Source organism: Piliocolobus tephrosceles, chromosome 7 (genome assembly GCF_002776525.5).
Source record: "Piliocolobus tephrosceles isolate RC106 chromosome 7, ASM277652v3, whole genome shotgun sequence".
Lineage (NCBI taxonomy): Eukaryota > Metazoa > Chordata > Mammalia > Primates > Cercopithecidae > Piliocolobus > Piliocolobus tephrosceles.
In genome coordinates this window covers 99,578,967-99,596,691 of record NC_045440.1, presented here as the reverse complement: position 1 = coordinate 99,596,691, position 17,725 = coordinate 99,578,967, and the positions used below count along the sequence as shown (strand labels likewise).

The following is a 17,725-nucleotide window of genomic DNA, read 5'->3' as shown; positions in this document are numbered from 1 at the left end:
TTTCAATTTTTTTTGTTTAAAGTGACATGTGCTACTCAGAACACCCCAAAATGCTTTTTTTAAAAATTAAAGTTAGATTAAAAAAAATATATATTTTTTGAGACAGGGTTTTGCTCTGTCATTGAGACTTGAGTGCAGTGGTGCAGTCATAGCCCAATGCAGCCTCTACTTCCTGGGCTCAAGTGATTCTCCTACCTCAGCCTCCCAAGTAGCTTAGACTACAGGGGTCCACCACCATGTCCAGCTAATTATTTTTTTATTTTGTGTAGAAACAAGGTCTCCCTATGTTCCCGAGGGTGGTCTCAAACTCCTGGGCGGAAGCCATCCTCCCGCCTCAGCTTCCCAAAGTGTTGGGATTACAGATGTGAGCCACCGCACCTGGTCCAGAAAAGCTTTTTGGTGATTAATTTAAGTTAATCTGTGAAGGGATAAAAATGTGAATTTTTTTTTTTGAGATGGAGTCTCGCTCTGTTGCCCAGGCTGGATTGTGATGGCCTGATCTCAGCTCACTGCAACCTCTGCCTCCCAGGTTCAAGCGATTCTCCTTCCTCAGCCTCCTGAGTAGCAGAGATTACAGGTGCCTGCCACCACACCCAACTAGTTTTTGTACTTTTTAGTAGAGATGGAGTTTTGCCATGTTGGTCAGGCTGGTCTCGAACTCCTGACCTCAGGCGATCTACCCGCCTCGGCCTCCCAAAGTGCTGGGATTACAAGTATGAGCCACCATGCCTGTCCAAAAATGTTAATTTTTAAAGCGATGAAAAAAAAAACATAACCCAACTAAATTTGTCATAATATATTTAAATTTCAGGATTTTAAAGTGAATATTTAAATATATTTTTAGGATATCTTAGAGGAAATAAAAGCAGCGTGTCAGTGCGTGGAACCCATCAAATCAACTGTCTGCATTGCTGAACCAGTTCTGACACAATCCCAAGAAAAAAGCCAAACTGAATTGCCTGATGGTAAAATTGGCAAGAAAAGAAAAAGGAAAGACGATGGAGAAAATGCTAAACCAATTAAAAAAATTATCGGTGATGGAACTAGAGATCCATGTCTACCATACTCTTGGATCTCTCCAACCACAGGCATTGTAATCAGGTATGAGTTGAATTTGCTTTGAACCTACTGAATATTTTCAGTGAAGACTTGCTCTGTTTTTGTCAGTGGCACAGATGTTGTGTGATGGAAGTTTCCATTTTAAGATCTTCTTTCTTTTTCAGTGATTTGACGATGGAGATGAACAGATTCCGGCTGATTGGGCCACTTTCCCACTCCATCCTAACTGAAGCAATAAAAGCTGCTTCTGTCCACACTGTAAGAGTAAAAATGACGGTAGTGTTTTATTCTAATCATGTTTTTCCTGTCAAATTTGTTAAACCTAATATATAATTTGGTAACATTTTGGGCCATGGCTTTTAGATGTTTATTTCCCTACTTATTATCAAAGATTTTGTTATCTTTCACTTCTCCTAGAAGACCACAACTAAGTGGATATGATCAGTAAACTGACTGTTCTTATTTAAATACAGACTGCTCTGGTAGCTGTGAGCCTTGTAGAGGGTCTTAACTTCTGCTTCATAGGTAGGGAGTCTCTAAAATCCCTGAAATTGTGTGCCAGATTTTGTGCATTTGTGCTTGTGCCATGTAGGTTTCCTTTCTTTCTTTCTTTTTTTTTTTTTCTGAGATGAAGTCTCATTCCATCGCCCAGGCTGGAGTACAGTGGTGCGATCTTAGCTCACTGCACCCTCTGCCTCCTGGGTTCAAGCGCTTCTCTTGCCTCAGCCTCCTGAGCAGCTGAGACTACAGGTGCGCACCACCAGGCCCAGCTAATTTTTGTATTTTTAGTAGAGACAGGGTTTCCCCATGTTGACCAGGCTGGTCTCGAACTCCTAACCTCAGGTGATCCACCTGCTTTGGCCTCCCAAAATGCTGGGATTACAGGCGTGAGCCACCACACCTGGCTGGTTTTCTGGGGCTAGTTTTAGGACTCTAGAATCCCTAAAAAGGTTAAGAGCACTATGTCTAGGGCAGAACTTCCACTAGAGCTTTCTTTGAGGGTGATGTTCCTTTGTGCTGTCCAGGATGATAGCCATTAGCCACATGTGGCAGTTGAATACTTGAATTGTGGCTGGAGTGACTGAGGGACTGAATTTATACCTTTACTTAACTTTAATTAACTAAAAATTAAGTCTGAGTAGCTCTATTGGCAAGTAGCTAGCACAGAGACTAGCTTAGGAATCCGTACCCTGGGTTCAGATCCTGTTTGTTTTCTGGTCTTAGTGCAATTAACTTTTCAGTGCCTGTGCCTCTCACTGACTTGACGTGGTCAAATACGATGATAGAGCTGAATAGATTCTGAGTTTTTAGAAGTTTTTAAAATACAAAAGCTACTTTTCTCCATCTTCACTGCCTCTCCTCTGCTCTCAACCAGTGTTGTCTCTTACCTGAACACTTAGGGGATCAGGAAAGGATTCTAGAGGGAACCTTACGTTTCCTCCATCCCTCCTCTTTTTTTTTTTTTGAGACGGAGTCTCGCTCTGTCGCCCAGGCTGGAGTGCAGTGGCCGGATCTCAGCTCACTGCAAGCTCCGCCTCCCGGGTTCACGCTATTCTCCTGCCTCAGCCTCCAGAGTAGCTGGGACTACAGGCGCCCACCACCTCGCCCGGCTAGTTTTTTTGTATTTTTTTAGTAGAGACGGGGTTTCACTGTGTTAGCCAGGATGGTCTCGATCTCCTGACCTTGTGATCCGCCCGTCTCGGCCTCCCAAAGTGCTGGGATTACAGGCTTGAGCCACCGCGCCCGGCCCATCCCTCCTCTTTTTCAACCCATTCTCCACACAGGAGACAGAGTGATTTTTTGATAATTTATTCACCTCTTGTTGCTTCCTGATAAAAAGTTTTTGAATAGCTTCTCATTGTAATTAAGATAAAATCCAAAGTGTTCAATGTGACCCACGTAATCTTGTGCCTTCTTGCCTCTGAGGCCTCATTTCTCCTCACCTTCTACACTTCAGCCACCCTGACCTTCTTTCAGGTTCTAGAATGTCAGTTCTTATCTCCCTTAGAGCCTTTGCACCTGTTTTTGTCTTCCAACTACTGAGCATTCTGCCTCTACCACTTTTTGCTTGGCTGAACCGCCCTCATTCTTCAGGTTTCAGTCTCTAGCATTTCCCTCTAGCATCCTTTCCTGATCCCCCAAGTTAAACTAGATCCCTCCTGTTGTTTTCAGAGCATCTTGCAAATTTCCTCAATTTGTTTGTATGGATTTGTGTATTTATGTAATGTCTGTGTCTCTCGTGAGACTGTGAGCTTCATAAGGGTGAGGATAGGGTTGGTCCTGTTTTTTACTCTCTCCCCAGTGCTTAGCACAATGCCTGGCACAGAGAGGGTGCCCCGTAGCAGCTAATAAGTTGTGGAGCAGAGATTTGAACCTACGAAGTTTGGTTCCAGAGCCTGTACTGTAAACCACTAAGCTGTGCTATCTGAGTTTCTGTGAGTAAATGGTACCTTTGCTTTTTTTTTTTTTTTTGTGAGACAGAGTCTCGCTCTGTCACCCAGGCTGGCGTGCAGTGGCACAATCTCAGCTCACTACAACCTCCACCTCTTAGGTTCAAGCAGTTCTCATACCTCAGCTTCCTGAGTAGCTGGGATTACAGGCGCCAGCCAACGCACTTGGCTAATTTTTTGTGTATTTTTATTAGCGGTTTCGCCATATTGGCCAGGCTGGCCTCCAACTCCTGGCCTCAAGTGATCCGCCTGCCTCAGCCTCCCGAAATGCTGTCATTACAGGCGTGAGCCACTGCACCCGGCCATGATTGCTTCTTTAGGATCTGTAAGTGCACATCCTACTTCAGTGAACTTCAGCATGAGTTGTGGCTATAGATTCCCTTCTTGCCATGCACATGATACTTGAAGAGCTTTTTGAAATCTTCCTCAATTCCTAGTTCCATGTGGAAAAGATATACATTTCTAGGAATACTGTAGTAGTAGTATATCCTTTATCTGGAGAGTTCTTCAAGAGGTACTGGTTTGATTTTCCTTTGGTGAGGAACATTTTATTGCTTACATCGGAGATGATGAAGTTAGCTCTAGTGGAAGAGGACCAGGTGTGGTGGCTCACACCTGAAATCCCAGCTCTTTGGAAGGCTGAGGTGGGTTGATTGCTTGAGCCCAGAAATTCAAGACCAGCCTGGGCACCATAGTGAGACAATGTATCCACAAAAAATAAGTTTAAAAAATTAGCTAGGCATGGTGGCGTGTGACTGTAGTTCCAGCTCCCAGCCACTTGAGAGGCTGAAGTGGGAGGATCACTTGAGCCTGGGAGATTGAGGCTGCAGTGAGCCATGATCGGGCCACTGCACTCCAGACTGGGTGACAGAGTGAGACTGTGTCAAAAAAAAAAAAAAAAAAGGTAAGAGAGGAGCGAGGCCTCCTCTGTTGGTACTGTGCTCTGGAGAGACTGGGTGTGAAGTATCTTAGTGAGTTAGTCTATCCTCATATGTGAAATCTTGAGAGAAGTGTAATACTATATCCTTGCTACTAACTGAAAGAGGAGTCTGGTATTAATTACTATGTTAAGTATAGTGGCAACTTTCCTGGTTCACCCCATAACACATTCATTTCTACACACAGAAGAAGAAAGAGTGGGGGCTGATATCACAACCATGACAAAATTATGAAGGTGGATTCATTGTTCGCTCAGTGAATAGTGGTTGTTATTTTTCAGGTGGGAGAGGACACAGAGGAGACACCTCACCGCTGGTGGATAGAAACCTGTAAGAATCCTGACAGCGTTTCCCTTCATTGCAGACAAGAAGCCATTTTCGAGTTGTTGGGAGGTATACGAAGGGAAGACCGGGTTGTGTTGGGGAGGGAAGGGGGCTAAAAGAGCCTTTTGCAGTTGGGCCTCCAGCGTGTAATATTGCTTTTTAACCTGCTGCTATTGTGACACAGCAAGAGGACCAAGTAAGAGTCGGACTGAACTCAGTGAATAAACACTATATTCATGCCTGGTTATGAAACAACAAACAAATGAGATGTTCGTATTCTAAGTAACTGGCATTCTGATAGTGGAGATAAATGCATACGCCAGGTACTGACCTAAACTCTGTACTTACCTGCACACAACTGCGGTTTTGCTCATAGCTGCTATAGTTATCACTGATAGAAGCATGTGTGTTCATTTCATAAAAGAACCTTTTTTTTATGTTGGCTTCATGTTTTTTTTGCGAGAAACCTCATTCTTTATGAATGTTAACTTATTCTCTAAAAGTATCAATGGGAAGAGAGGGAATACATGCTTTTAAGTAATTAGTCCAAGAAAAACGTTTCATTAGAAACTCTGAAAGATTTAAAAATACAAACAAATATAGATGTATTATGAATGACTTTCTGTAAGCTTCTTTTGGTTGTTTTTGTTCTTTTTGTTGTTGTTAAAGGAATAACATCACCAGCAGAAATTCCGGCAGGTACTATTCTGGGACTGACAGTTGGGGATCCGCGAATAAATTTGCCCCAAAAGAAGTCCAAAGCTTTGCCCAATCCAGAAAAATGCCAAGGTAAAGTTCTAAAAACACCCCAGGTTTTCCTTACGATTTTGAGCAGGCCAGTCTTATTAGAAGAGTTCTGTCTCTGACACATCTCCAGTAACTTCATCTGTAAAAAATTAGGGCAGTCTCCTTACCTGCCCACTTTACAAACTGATTATGATCTGAGGAAATGGTACGTGTGGAAGTGTCTTTTAGCTGTAAAACATGTAGCTTGATACTTATGTTCATTTTATTTTCCGAGTTCTCTCTTTTTAGTATCTAGTAAAACCTGTCTCTCTGCAAACTACGTTCTCTGAAAATGTCTGGCGTTTCAGAATTTTAATTGTGAGGAAGGGATCTGCACCCGAAGCTGGTCTTGTGCTCATTGGAAGCCTCTGTCTGACCATACAGATGATCCAGGTTCGAATCCTGGCAAGGCCATCCCAGGTGCTGAAATATAAGATGTTTTGGTTTAGACTAAGTAGAATGGCCTGAGAAAGTTGTTTGGCTGGGGTGGCATAGGAGGTGGGTAAGGGGCTGGCTAAAATTTTGTTCTGTTCTGAGATTGGCAGCAATTTTGATAATGTCTCATTGTATTTACTGTCATTTAAACATGATTAGTTGGAAGAATAATTAAAATTACCATGGCAATCTTTGGAGGTAAAGTACAGGTTTGTGTTGTAACGACTTCAGAATTTTTTTTTTGAGATGGAGTCTTGCTCTTGTCACCCAGGCTGGAGTGCAATGGCGTGATCACTTCTACCTCTGCCTCTCAGGTTCAAGCGGTTCTCCTGCCTCAGCCTCCCGAGTAGCTGGGATTACAGGCGTCCACCACAATGCCTGGCTAATTTTTTTTTTTGTATTTTTCGTAGAGATGGGGTTACACCATGTTAGCCAGGCTGATCTCAAACTCCTGACCTCAGGTGATCCACCCAGTTCAGCCTCCCAAAATGCTGGGATTACAGGCATGAGCCACCACGCCCGACCCAGAATTTTTTTTAAATGTAGTTAGATAGCTTATTGAGGGGGCAATAAATTACTCTGTCAGAGCTTCACATGAAAGGTGGATTGGATGAGGGAGGAGTTTGAAGATATATAGGTAAGTTAGTTAATTATGAAGCCTAAGACTTTACTCAGTGAGTCATTGCCTCTTTCTTTTCTTTTCTTTTTTAATATCAATGTGGTCTGGTGCAACGTAAAAGTTGCAGCATTTACTACACCATTAAATGTTGACTATTATAATCACCTTAAAGCTATAAACTCTACTTAGTTTCTCTTGCTACCTCAAATCCTTTTTTGGAATGAGGTGATTATTAAATCCTCTCTAAGGCTTTTGTTTTAATATGAATCAGCTCAAGGAAAATTAAAAGTCTATCTTGAAAAACGTGATTTAATTTGACTCCTGAAGTCAAGCAATCCTTCTGCCTTGGCCTCCCAAAGTGCTGGGATTACAGGTGTGAGCCACCATTCCCAGCTAGAGAGCTTTTAAAAGGGAGGGTACATGAAGAACCTGAAGTGATAATGAATATTCTTAGATGCTTTGGAAAAGTTTGCTTGATCAGCTGGTTCTAGAATTTGAACTAAATCTTTTCTTTTTTTTTTTTTTGAGACGGAGTCTTGCTCTGTCGCCCAGGCTGGAGTGCAGTGGCCGGATCTCAGCTCACTGCAAGCTCCGCCTCCCGGGTTTACGCCATTCTCCTGCCTCAGTCTCCCAAGTAGCTGGGACTACAGGCGCCCGCCACCTCGCCCGACTAGTTTTTTGTATTTTTAGTAGAGATGGGGTTTCACCGTGTTAGCCAGGATGGTCTCGATCTCCTGACCTCGTGATCCGCCCGTCTCGGCCTCCCAAAGTGCTGGGATTACAGGCTTGAGCCACCGCGCCCGGCTGAACTAAATCTTAATAATGTGTTTCTGCAAATCTTTTCAACTTTATTAACACAATATTTCACTATATAAGTAACTGGTTTTCTAGGTGAGATTTAAAAATATAATTTCTGCCGTACTAGCTGTTATTTTATTTGCAATCTTTAGTATTTGCCATTTTGCTTTGATGGATTATTTTGATTAGTTCTTGTCTGTGAGAGACCAATTTCTTTTAGGAAATACTGAATTTACATTGTGCTTGTGGGCTTATCATCTTTCCCTTTGAACACTCTTTGGTAGTATGACTTTCCCGTACTACCCAAAACATGGAAGGAGAACAGCTGCCTTTAGAGTGATCGGTTGCAGGTCATCCTTTATATTTTAGAGCTCTTGCAAGCACTTTGAGAGCAATGATCTGCAGTGGACTTGAGCAGTGCCCATTTAGCAGTCATGTTCTCTGCTTCACTTGGGTCCTTTTAACTGTTTTGCATATTTTATTTAAAATAGTTTAATCTGAAGGCTGTAACTTTGGTTTTGTTTGATTTCCAAATGAGAAAGCCTTTTACTGGTTACCTTTGCTTCTCTGAGTCAAACTCATTAAAAGAAAGTTTAATGTAACATTTGGTGATCTTTAAATAGGTTTAAGAAAGAAGAAACCAGCTCCTCTCTTCAGTCGTTAAGTCACATTCTGGAGTTAATATAATCAATTCAAGAACTTTTGTCTGTGAAAGAAAACATGCTTTATATGAGTCTGGGGGAAGGACTCAGAATTACATTCAGAAGTGGCAGTCATTCTAGGCACACTGATGTGGGTACTGATTCTAGGGTACTGATGTGAGTCTCAGCTGGGGGTATTGTTTTTCTCTTCCCAGTAAAGACTATTGACCTAAAAGGGCCTTCCCCTTAGCCTTCAGACATACTCCACTTTGTTGTAAATAGACTTTATTTTTTAATGCAGCTTTAGGTTCATAGCAAAATTGAGCGTAAAGTACTGAGATCCCATGAACTTCCATCCCCCTCTATGCACCGCCACCACACAGTCCGTGTCCTTACTAGAGTGGTACATTTGTTACAGTCCATGAACCGACATTAACACATCATTATCACCTAAAGTCCTCAGTTTGTATTAGGGTTCACTCCTGGTGGTATATATACTCTATCGATTTTGACACAGGTGTAATGACATACTCACCATAATAGCATCATACAGAATAGATTCACTGCCCCCCAAATCCTGTGTGCTCTGCCTATTCATCCTTCCTTTACCCCTAACTTCTGGTAATCACTGATCTTTTTACTACCTCCATAGTTTTGTGTTTTTTAGAATATTATATAAATGGAATCATACAATACATAGCCTTTTCAGATCGGCTTCTTTCACTTAGTAATATGCACTTAAATTTTCTCTATGTAGGCCAGGCATGGTGCCTCATGCCTGTAATCCCAGCACTTTGGGAGACTGAGGCGGGCAGATCACCTGTGGTCAGGAGTTAGAGACCAGCTTGGCTAACATGGTGAAACCCTGTCTTTACTAAAAAAAAAAAAAAAAAAAAAAAATTGGCATGGTGATGGGTGCCTGTAATCCCAGCTACTCAGGAGGCCAAGGCAGGAGAATAGCTTGAACCTGGGAGGCAGAGGCTGCAGTGAGCTGAGACTGTGCCACTGCACTCCAGTCTGGGCAACAGAGCAAGACTCCATCTTAAAAAAAACAAAAAATTTCTCTGTGTTTCACATGGCTCAATAGCGCATTTCTTTTTAGCTCAATAATATTCCCTTGTGTGGACATACTGTCTACTTTGTTTTATCTGTTATTATCATTATTATTATTTTATTTATTTTTGAGATAGAGTCTCACTCTGTCACCCAGACCTAAGTGCAGTGGTGCAATCATGGCTCACTGCAGCCTTGACCTTCCAAACTCAAGCGATCCTCCCACCTCAGCCCCCAAGTAGCTGGGATTATAGGCACATACCACTATGCCTGGCTAATTTTTAACTTTTTGTAGAGACAGGGTCTCATTAAATTGCCCAGGCTGGTCTTGAACTCGTAGGCTCAAGTGATCCTCCCAACTCAGCCTACCAAAGTGCTAGGATTACAGGCATGAGCCACTTTTGCTAGACCTATCTATTATTATCTTTTAGAATATTTGAAGATGAGGTAGTACTCTCCTGGGTCTTTACACCATAAGTATCAACTATCTCTTGTTTGCAGCTTAGTCTGACTAAAATCCCAATCATGATCCCAAATGCGTGGCAGTGCTCCACAGGAAAGCACTCTGGGTACCCAGCCTGTTGGAAGTGGAGCTTGACTGCTCCTAGACAGGCCATGTGAACCTGCAGCACATAGCACTGTGGCTTGAGGATCTGATGGTGGTTATCTCTGTAAGGAAGAGCAGTGTACTGAAGCTGCTGTGGCTTTAAAAAATTTTTTATTTTGCTTTATTTTTTTGAGACAGGGTCTGGCTCTGTCACCCAGGCTGGAGTGGAGTGGCACAATCTCAGCTCACTGCAACTTCTGCCTCCTGGGCTCAAGCCATCCTCCTACCTCAGCCTCTCAAGTAGCTGGGACTACAGGCACACACCACCACACCCAGCTAATTCTTGTAGAGACAGGGTTTTGCCATGTTGCCCAGGCTGGTCTTGAACTCCTGAGCTGAAGCAATCTGCCCGCCTTGGCCTCCCAAAGTGCTGGGATTATAGACATAAGCCATTGTGCCTGGCCTGTTGTGGCTTTTAAACAGTTTTTAATCTCAGATCTTTTCATCAACTTAATTTTTTTTCTAACTTTGTTCTCCCTTAAAATCTGTCACACTATGGCCCAATTGCTCCCAACTTATTTTTTACTAGCCATCAGACCCATGCAGGCAGGTATGTGCCTTCGAGTGATGTTTCTTTGTGGAGAGTTTAGAACTATAACCCAAACTCAAAAATTGTCTTTGTTGTCTAATGAAAATTCATCAGTTCAACAAAATAAGATTTGGGAGATACTTTTCCCTGGGGATTAAATGACTGCATGTAAGAAGTTCCTTCTATCGATATAGAGGCTTGTCACTGATAAAGTTTCTTCCTCTTTCTGCTTGAGTACTTGCTAGAATGGTACAGCTTATTTAAAGGGATAAAACACTATGTGTCACTGAAAATATGCTTATTTTAAAGGGATGAGGCTGGGCACGGTGGCTCACACCTGTAATCCCAGCACTTTGGGAGGCTGAGGCCGGTGGATCACTTGAGGGCAGGAGTTCGAGACCAGCCTGCCCAACATGGTGAAATCCTGTCTCTACTAAAAATAGCAAAATTAGCCAGCAATGGTGACACGTACCTGTAATCCCAGCTACTTGGGAGGCTGAGGCAGGAGAATCATGTGAACCTGGGAGGGGGAGGTTGCAGTGAACTAAGACTGTGCCACGGCACTCCAGGCTGGGTGACAGAGTGAGACTCTGTCTCAAAGAAAAAAAAAAAGGATGCAAAAATACATTTTACAGAAAGGAATAAGTAGTTCAATATAAATAGGTTATCAGAGACTTAAAATAATGGGGCAGAAGAGAAGATGATGGTATCTGTTGGCTCACCACCATTGGATGAGGAATGATACACAAAGTCCTGAAGCCAGTAGCTGAAATATGACATGTATTTATAATATGGCATATTATTATTTAGAAATGGGGTCTTGCTATGTGGCCCAGGCTGGACTTAAACTCCTGGGCTTAAGTGATCCTCCCCACTTAGCCTCCCAAGTGGTTGGAATTACAGGTGTGCACCGCCATGCCTGGCTTAATGTGCCATAGTGTTTGCCTTTGCAGTGGCTACTAGAATTTGATTATCTTGCATGTGGAATTAGGCAGTTTTTTGGAGGCAATTTAATATTGTGATATTTGCATCTTATACATGAAAAATCAATACCAAAGAAAACTGCTTAGGAGCCTTTGCTATGTCATAGACTGTAGAACTGACTATAAGAATAACTTAATTTCTTGTCAAGTAAATTCTTCTAAACTAAGTAAATGCCTATGAAATATTGGTTTGTAACAAAAGGCCTACTGCCAACGTTTGGAGTTTGACTTCATTGATCTGAAGGATGTGGTTTGAAGGCTATTTCTTTTCCCTCTTAGATAATGAGAAAGTTAGACAGCTGCTTCTGGAGGGTGTGCCTGTGGAATGTACGCATAGCTTTATCTGGAACCAAGATATCTGTAAGAGTGTCACAGAGAATAAAATCTCGGATCAGGTAACTAATTAGTGTAAGGATTATTGGTAAAGTCATGAATGACAGGTTAACTATATCATTCTAGAGACTGTAAAAAGTGATTTCATACTTCATAGAATTCCATAGACTTTCTTTTGTTTTCAAACAAGTTGTTGATCCCTGACTCATGATATGTACTGTGATTTTCTTCTGTTCTTAGGGATAATCTAAGAATAAGGATAGGGATATAAGAATAAGGATCTTATCTGTTATCCAAGGATAAGAATCTAAGAAGAAAGATACATACTGTGATTTTTTTCTGTTCTTAGAGATAAAGTAAGAATAATCTCTAGAAAATGTTAATACAAAGACTTTTTCTTGAAATGATGATCTCATGGTTTAAATATGTTTTTCTTTTATTGTTTTCTTTTCCCTTAAATGTTCTCTGTCTTTAATTTTACTATGATTGGGGAACTTCCAGGGCCAGACATTGTGTGAGATGCTGGGATAGATGACTTAGATGTGGTCAAAGAAAGTACAGGGCACTCAGGGAATCTCTAGAAGGGGTACTGAGCTCAGATGAGAAAAATGAGGCTGGCCTCCTGGATGGAAGAGCAGGCATTTGAACTGACTCTCAGATGGGAGCGAGAAGTCACCAGACTTCTTGGAGGCAGAGTCAAGGTTTCAGTGAAGATAAGATTGCAGGAAGTGAGAAAAGCATGTGCAGGAGCCCAGGCAGAAACCAGGAAGACTCTCCAAGTGGATCAGGAGCTAGGAATCAGAAATGGGGTGAGAAATGAAGCTGAAGACACAAATGGGGCTAGAGCATGAAAGACCTTGAAGCCTTTTAAGGATTTGGAGATGTGGGACACCCTTAAAGGTTTTAAGGTTGGCCATGACATGATGAGATTTCACACTGGCAGCAGTGGGGGGTTGGAGATGGGGGTTGAGGGAGCTGGAGAGAGACTGTGGGTTGGATGGCCTTAAAAAGACCCTTGAAATATTCATATATGACATGATGGGGGCCTGAATTGTGGCAGTGTGGCTGGAGTGGAGGGGGTGAGGTTTAACGCATATTCCTGGAAGGTGAAATTGACAAGGCTTGGTGGTTGGTTGGAAGATGGGAGGTGAGAATGGAGGAGGCGTGCCGATTAGGTCCTGATATTCTAGCTTGGATTTAGGATTTCAGCTAAAAGAGAGCCAGAGCCATGTCTTACTTGTTCACTGATGTATTTCCAGGTTCTAGAAAAGTGTGTAGCACATAAAAGTGCTCAGTAAATATTTGAATGGCTGAATGAATGGAGTGTGTGAATTGTGGTGTCATTCAGCTAGGTGGGGGATACAGGAAGAGAGCAAATACAGTGGAAGGGTGATGAGTTCAATCTTGAGCTTGAGGGGCTGTGGGACTTCCCAAGAGCAGAGGTCCAGGAGGCAGGTTTCGATCCCAGAAGGAAGAGTCAGGGCTAAAGAGAGATGGTTTGGAATTACTAACACATAGATAGTAGCAGAAACTCTGAAAGTGAAAAAGAAGATTGGACCTGGCTTGAAGAGCGTTCATGAGATAGCAGTTAGACTATGGTCTGGAGGCAGTCTCTTGCATGGTTTTTTCTAAACTGAGTGATAGCCCTCTTACCTACCTGTTAATCTCTTTTTACAGCTCCAAGAAAAGTCTGAAAGGATGTTATCCACCCTCTACGTTCCCCTTAACAATAATTTTAACCATCTTCAGTTTTGATTCTTTAAGACCTGGTGGGCAATTTTCTCAAGAGCCAGTGCATTTTTCTAGTTGCACATCCTTGAGAAGGCGTCACTTAATTGTTTATATCTTTTTTACTTCATGACACCAAATCTTACTCAAAATCAATGTAAGGACAGAATATCAACATATAAGATTAATCTTGATATAAGAGATCAACAGAATGAATGCTGATAATGAATGATATAAGACAATTTGGCATTTCTACCTAAACACTTGTATAGAGGAAAATATCTGTAGGAGGAATACCTTATACTTAAAATGGCTCACATTTATTTATTGAGAATGTTTTTCTCTTGCTTTTTTAAAAGAGCATTTAACTTTCTAAAGCTGCTTATAGGGAGACCCAGGAGGATCTCCCAGAAGACTAGGGCTGTTTGTCTTGAATTATTTTCTTCCACTTTAGGATTTAAACCGGATGAGGAGTGAATTGCTGGTGCCTGGGTCACAGCTTATTTTAGGTCCCCATGAATCCAAGATACCTATACTTTTGATTCAGCAGCCAGGAAAAGTGACTGGTGAAGACCGACTAGGCTGGGGAAGTGGCTGGGATGTCCTACTCCCAAAGGGCTGGGGCATGGCTTTCTGGATTCCATTTGTAAGTTACTTTTTGATTCTAACAGTTGCAATATTTAAAATAGATTCCTAATAAATGCTAAGTACTCAAAATGTTCCAGACTTTATGTACAACTTAGGAGGAATTGAGTGGTATATTTCTGCCCTTAGAGCTATAGTCCCGGATACAAGATACTTCATACATATAGTTCCTGGAGCCAGGTTCTCATTATAAGACCTGTGCTGACATATCATTAATTGTCGAGGTTTTAAAGTGACCTGATTTTTGAATAGTAGTGGCAACAAAAATGTCTAGCTATTTGATTTGAAGAAATTTGTTATAGTTTAAAAGCAAAGGACTTAACTTTTACAGATAGAATACTTTTTTTTTAAATGTTAACTATAACCATATACCCATATTTATCAACTGCAGCTAAAAATTTTATTAGAATCGAATGTGTCTTTTTTTCTTGGTTATTTCAAATATTACTTCAAAGGCTGGGTGTGGTGGTTCACGCCTGTAATCCCAGCACTTTGGGAGGCCGAGGTTGGTAGATCACTTGAGGTCAGGAGTTTGAGGCCAGCCTGGCCAACATGGTGAAACCCCGTCTCTACTAAAAATACAAAAATTAGCTGGGTATGATGGCTCCTTGGGAGACTGAGGCATAAGAATTCCTTGAACCTGGGAGGTGGAGTTGCAGTGAGCTGAGATCACACCACTGCACTCTAGCCTGGGTGACAGAGCGAGACTCTGTCTCAAAAATGAAAATAAATAAATAAATAAATATTACTTTGATCCTAGAGAGTGTAAAAGGCATGTGAGACTTTTAGATTCATGCCAGTAATTAATTTTTGGCATGCCTAGTGCAAGGACATCCAGTTAATCATTCAGGAGTAGGAATATTTAAAAATAATCCTACTTAATTTTTTACTATGAGATGCTTTCAAGCATACAAAAAAGAATAGATGCTGATGTAGTGAATGCCTATGTGCCATTTACCCAGCATCTGGCTTAAGAAATAAAACACTACAGATGCATCAATGCACCCTGTGTACCTCTCTCCAGTTTCATTTCCCTCCCTCCTTTTAAAATAATCACTCCTCTGATTTCAGTGTTTGCTACTACCATGCATATTTTTATAGCTTTATTGAAGTATGTTTGTATCCCACAATAAAATAACTATTTAGACTTGACATGTTTTTAAAGTATATACCTCACCATATATATGATTTTGCAACTTGCTGTATTCACTTGGCATTGAGATTCTTTTCCATATTTATTAATGAAGCATGACGAAGCTCAATTTCATTCGTTTTTACTATTGCATGGTAATCCATTGTGTGTATTTCTATCCATTCTCCTTTTGAGGGGCATTTAGGTTGTTTCTCATTTTCCCCCATATAAACATTAAGCAATTCACTTTAAGTTGGTAGACTGACAGTATCTTTTTGACATTTCTTTTAGATCTATCGAGGTGCGAGAGTCGGAGGGCTGAAAGAGTCTGCAGTGCATTCTCAGTATAAGAGGTCGCCTAATGTCCCAGGCGATTTTCCAGACTGCCCTGCCGGGATGCTGTTTGCAGAAGAGCAAGCTAATAATCTTCTTGAAAAGTACAAAAGGTAAGAAGCTGGCTTCTCTAGTTTGATAATGTTTTAAGGAGAAGAGAAGTGCCTGCTTATATTGGTATCCCAAGCATTAGGATGGCTTTGGTAATGCTTGTTATCTAACATGGAGTTTCATAGACTTTTCAGTGAGTTCAGCATTACTGAGAATTAATTAAGAAGATATGACTTAAGTGGGGAGATTGTCTTATGTCTGTTTGGCTTTTATAGGCCCATTTTGGTTATAAACCTTTTTGTTCGTTATTTATTTCTGTCAATAATAATGTACACTTAAACTTGGACACGAGTCTCAGACACTTGTTAATAGATTTCTAATACCAACCCCTCTCTCCCTCCAAAATGGAAATTGTGTTTTTAAAACGTATTATAGAAGTAAAATATAGTTATAAAATTGTAATTAACTATGAAAATATGTAAAAAGATAAATTGGTATAGTCCTACCATCCAGAGAGATAAGTACTGTTTGTTTGTTTTTTGAGATGGTGGTCTTGTTCTGTTGCCCAGGCTGGAGTTCAGTAGTATGATCTTGGCTCACTGAAACCTCCGCCTCCTGGGCTCAAGCGATTCTTTCACCTCACCCGTGTAGCTGAGAGTAAAGGCATGTGCCATTGTGCCTGGCTAACTTCTGCATTTTCTGTAGAGACAGGGTTTCACTATGTTGCCCAGGCTGGTCTCAATATTGGTTTTCCATGGATACACTGGCCTCGGCCTCCCAAAGTGCCAAGATTATAGGTATGAGCCACTGTACCTGGCCAAGCACTGTTTTTATATCTTAGTACTTATCCATTTAGACTTTTATTTTTTCATTGGAAGTGTGGCCAGTGAGGGTCATGATTTCCTTTATATTACAAAGTATATTCTAACATTTGGAATTTGTTGCCCCCTAAATTGTAGGCTCCCAGAAGCACAGAAGCTGTGTCTCTTTATTGTGGCATTTGCAGTGTCTAGCCAGTGCCTGGTGCACAGTAGGTCTTAATAACCTTTATCTGTTGTCTGATGAATGACTGGTTGAATATTGTAGTTCCTTGATGGTGAGCTTCATGAGGGCAGAATTGTGTTTTCTTGTTCATTGCTGCAACCATAACTGTAGAGACAGGCAGTCTGCCTAGCTTTTTTTGGGGGGGGGGGGGGGGGGGGGGACAGGATCTCACTCTGTCACCCAGGCTGGAGTACAGTGGCATGATCATGGCTGACCACAGCCTCCACCTCCCGGACCCAGGTGATCCTCCCACCTCAGCCTCCAGAGTAGCTGGGACTACAGGCACCTGCCACCACACCTGGCTAATTTTTGTATTTTTTGTAGAGATGAAGTTTTGTGATGTTGCCCAGGGTGTTCGTGAACTCCTGGGCTCAAGTGATCCACGTGCTTTGGCCTCCCAAAGTGCTAGGGTTACAGGTGTGAGCTATCCTGCCTGGCCTGTGCCTGGGTTTCAAACTATTTGCGGAGTGGTGGATGAATGAGTGACTAGTGATATATTCCTGGATTGCTAGCTTACCAGCTCTTTGAGGGCAGCAATCACGTGTTATACATCCTTGTGTCTCCCATAGAATGTAGTTGAGAGGCTTCTATGTGTTTGTTAAATAATAGTTGACAATAATACTTATTTCTTACTCTTCAGAGCTTTTTATGCATGCAAATTTTCCATAGATACACATATTTTTTTTAAAGAATGGTATTACATACATTATTTTGAAACCTGCCTTTTTCGTTTAACAATATGGTATGTATAGTTTTACCATATCAAAAAATATGACTCTAAACCAAGTATTGACAAACTTTTTTGGTAGAGGGCCAGATGCTACATATTTTTGGCTTTGTGGAGCCTTTGTTCTCCATGGCAACTACTCAACTCTGCCATTGTGGCTTCAAAGCAGCTGCAGATGACATGTAAGAGAACGAGCATGGCTGTGTTCCAATCATGCTTTATATATGGACACTCAGATTTGAATTTCATATAATTTTCATGTGTCATGAAATATTACTCTTTTGCTTTTTCAACCATTTAAAAATGTAGAAACCATTCTTAGCTCATGGGTGGTACAAAAACAGACACCAGGCTACATTTGGCCTGTGAGTCAGCCTGCCAGCTTTGCTCAAAATGTCACTTTGAATGGTCGCATGCAATTGCAGTGTGGATGTCTTGTAATTTATCAGTGGCTCTTGAGGTTATTTCTGATTTTTTGCTGTGTGTTTCTGTGAACATCTTCCTGTGTGC

At 41.5% G+C, this 17,725-nt stretch overlaps 1 protein-coding gene across 2 annotated transcripts in view; it reads left to right on the top strand.

Annotated features, from left to right (window-relative positions):
- Positions 1–17,725, top strand: part of LOC113219522 (ribonucleases P/MRP protein subunit POP1-like) — a 44,027-nt gene that overhangs the window by 19,323 nt on the left and 6,979 nt on the right. Inside the window, exons 8-14 of one of the 2 annotated variants that reach the window (XM_026454965.1) lie at positions 845–1,101; positions 1,224–1,317; positions 4,729–4,840; positions 5,441–5,560; positions 11,502–11,617; positions 13,738–13,929; positions 15,352–15,506. In XM_026454965.1, coding sequence (XP_026310750.1) covers positions 845–1,101; positions 1,224–1,317; positions 4,729–4,840; positions 5,441–5,560; positions 11,502–11,617; positions 13,738–13,929; positions 15,352–15,506 — 1,046 coding nt within the window. Of the gene's footprint in view, positions 1–844; positions 1,102–1,223; positions 1,336–4,728; positions 4,841–5,440; positions 5,561–11,501; positions 11,618–13,737; positions 13,930–15,351; positions 15,507–17,725 lie in introns of both variants that reach the window. The other variant, XM_023184012.3, reaches the window with a different exon arrangement.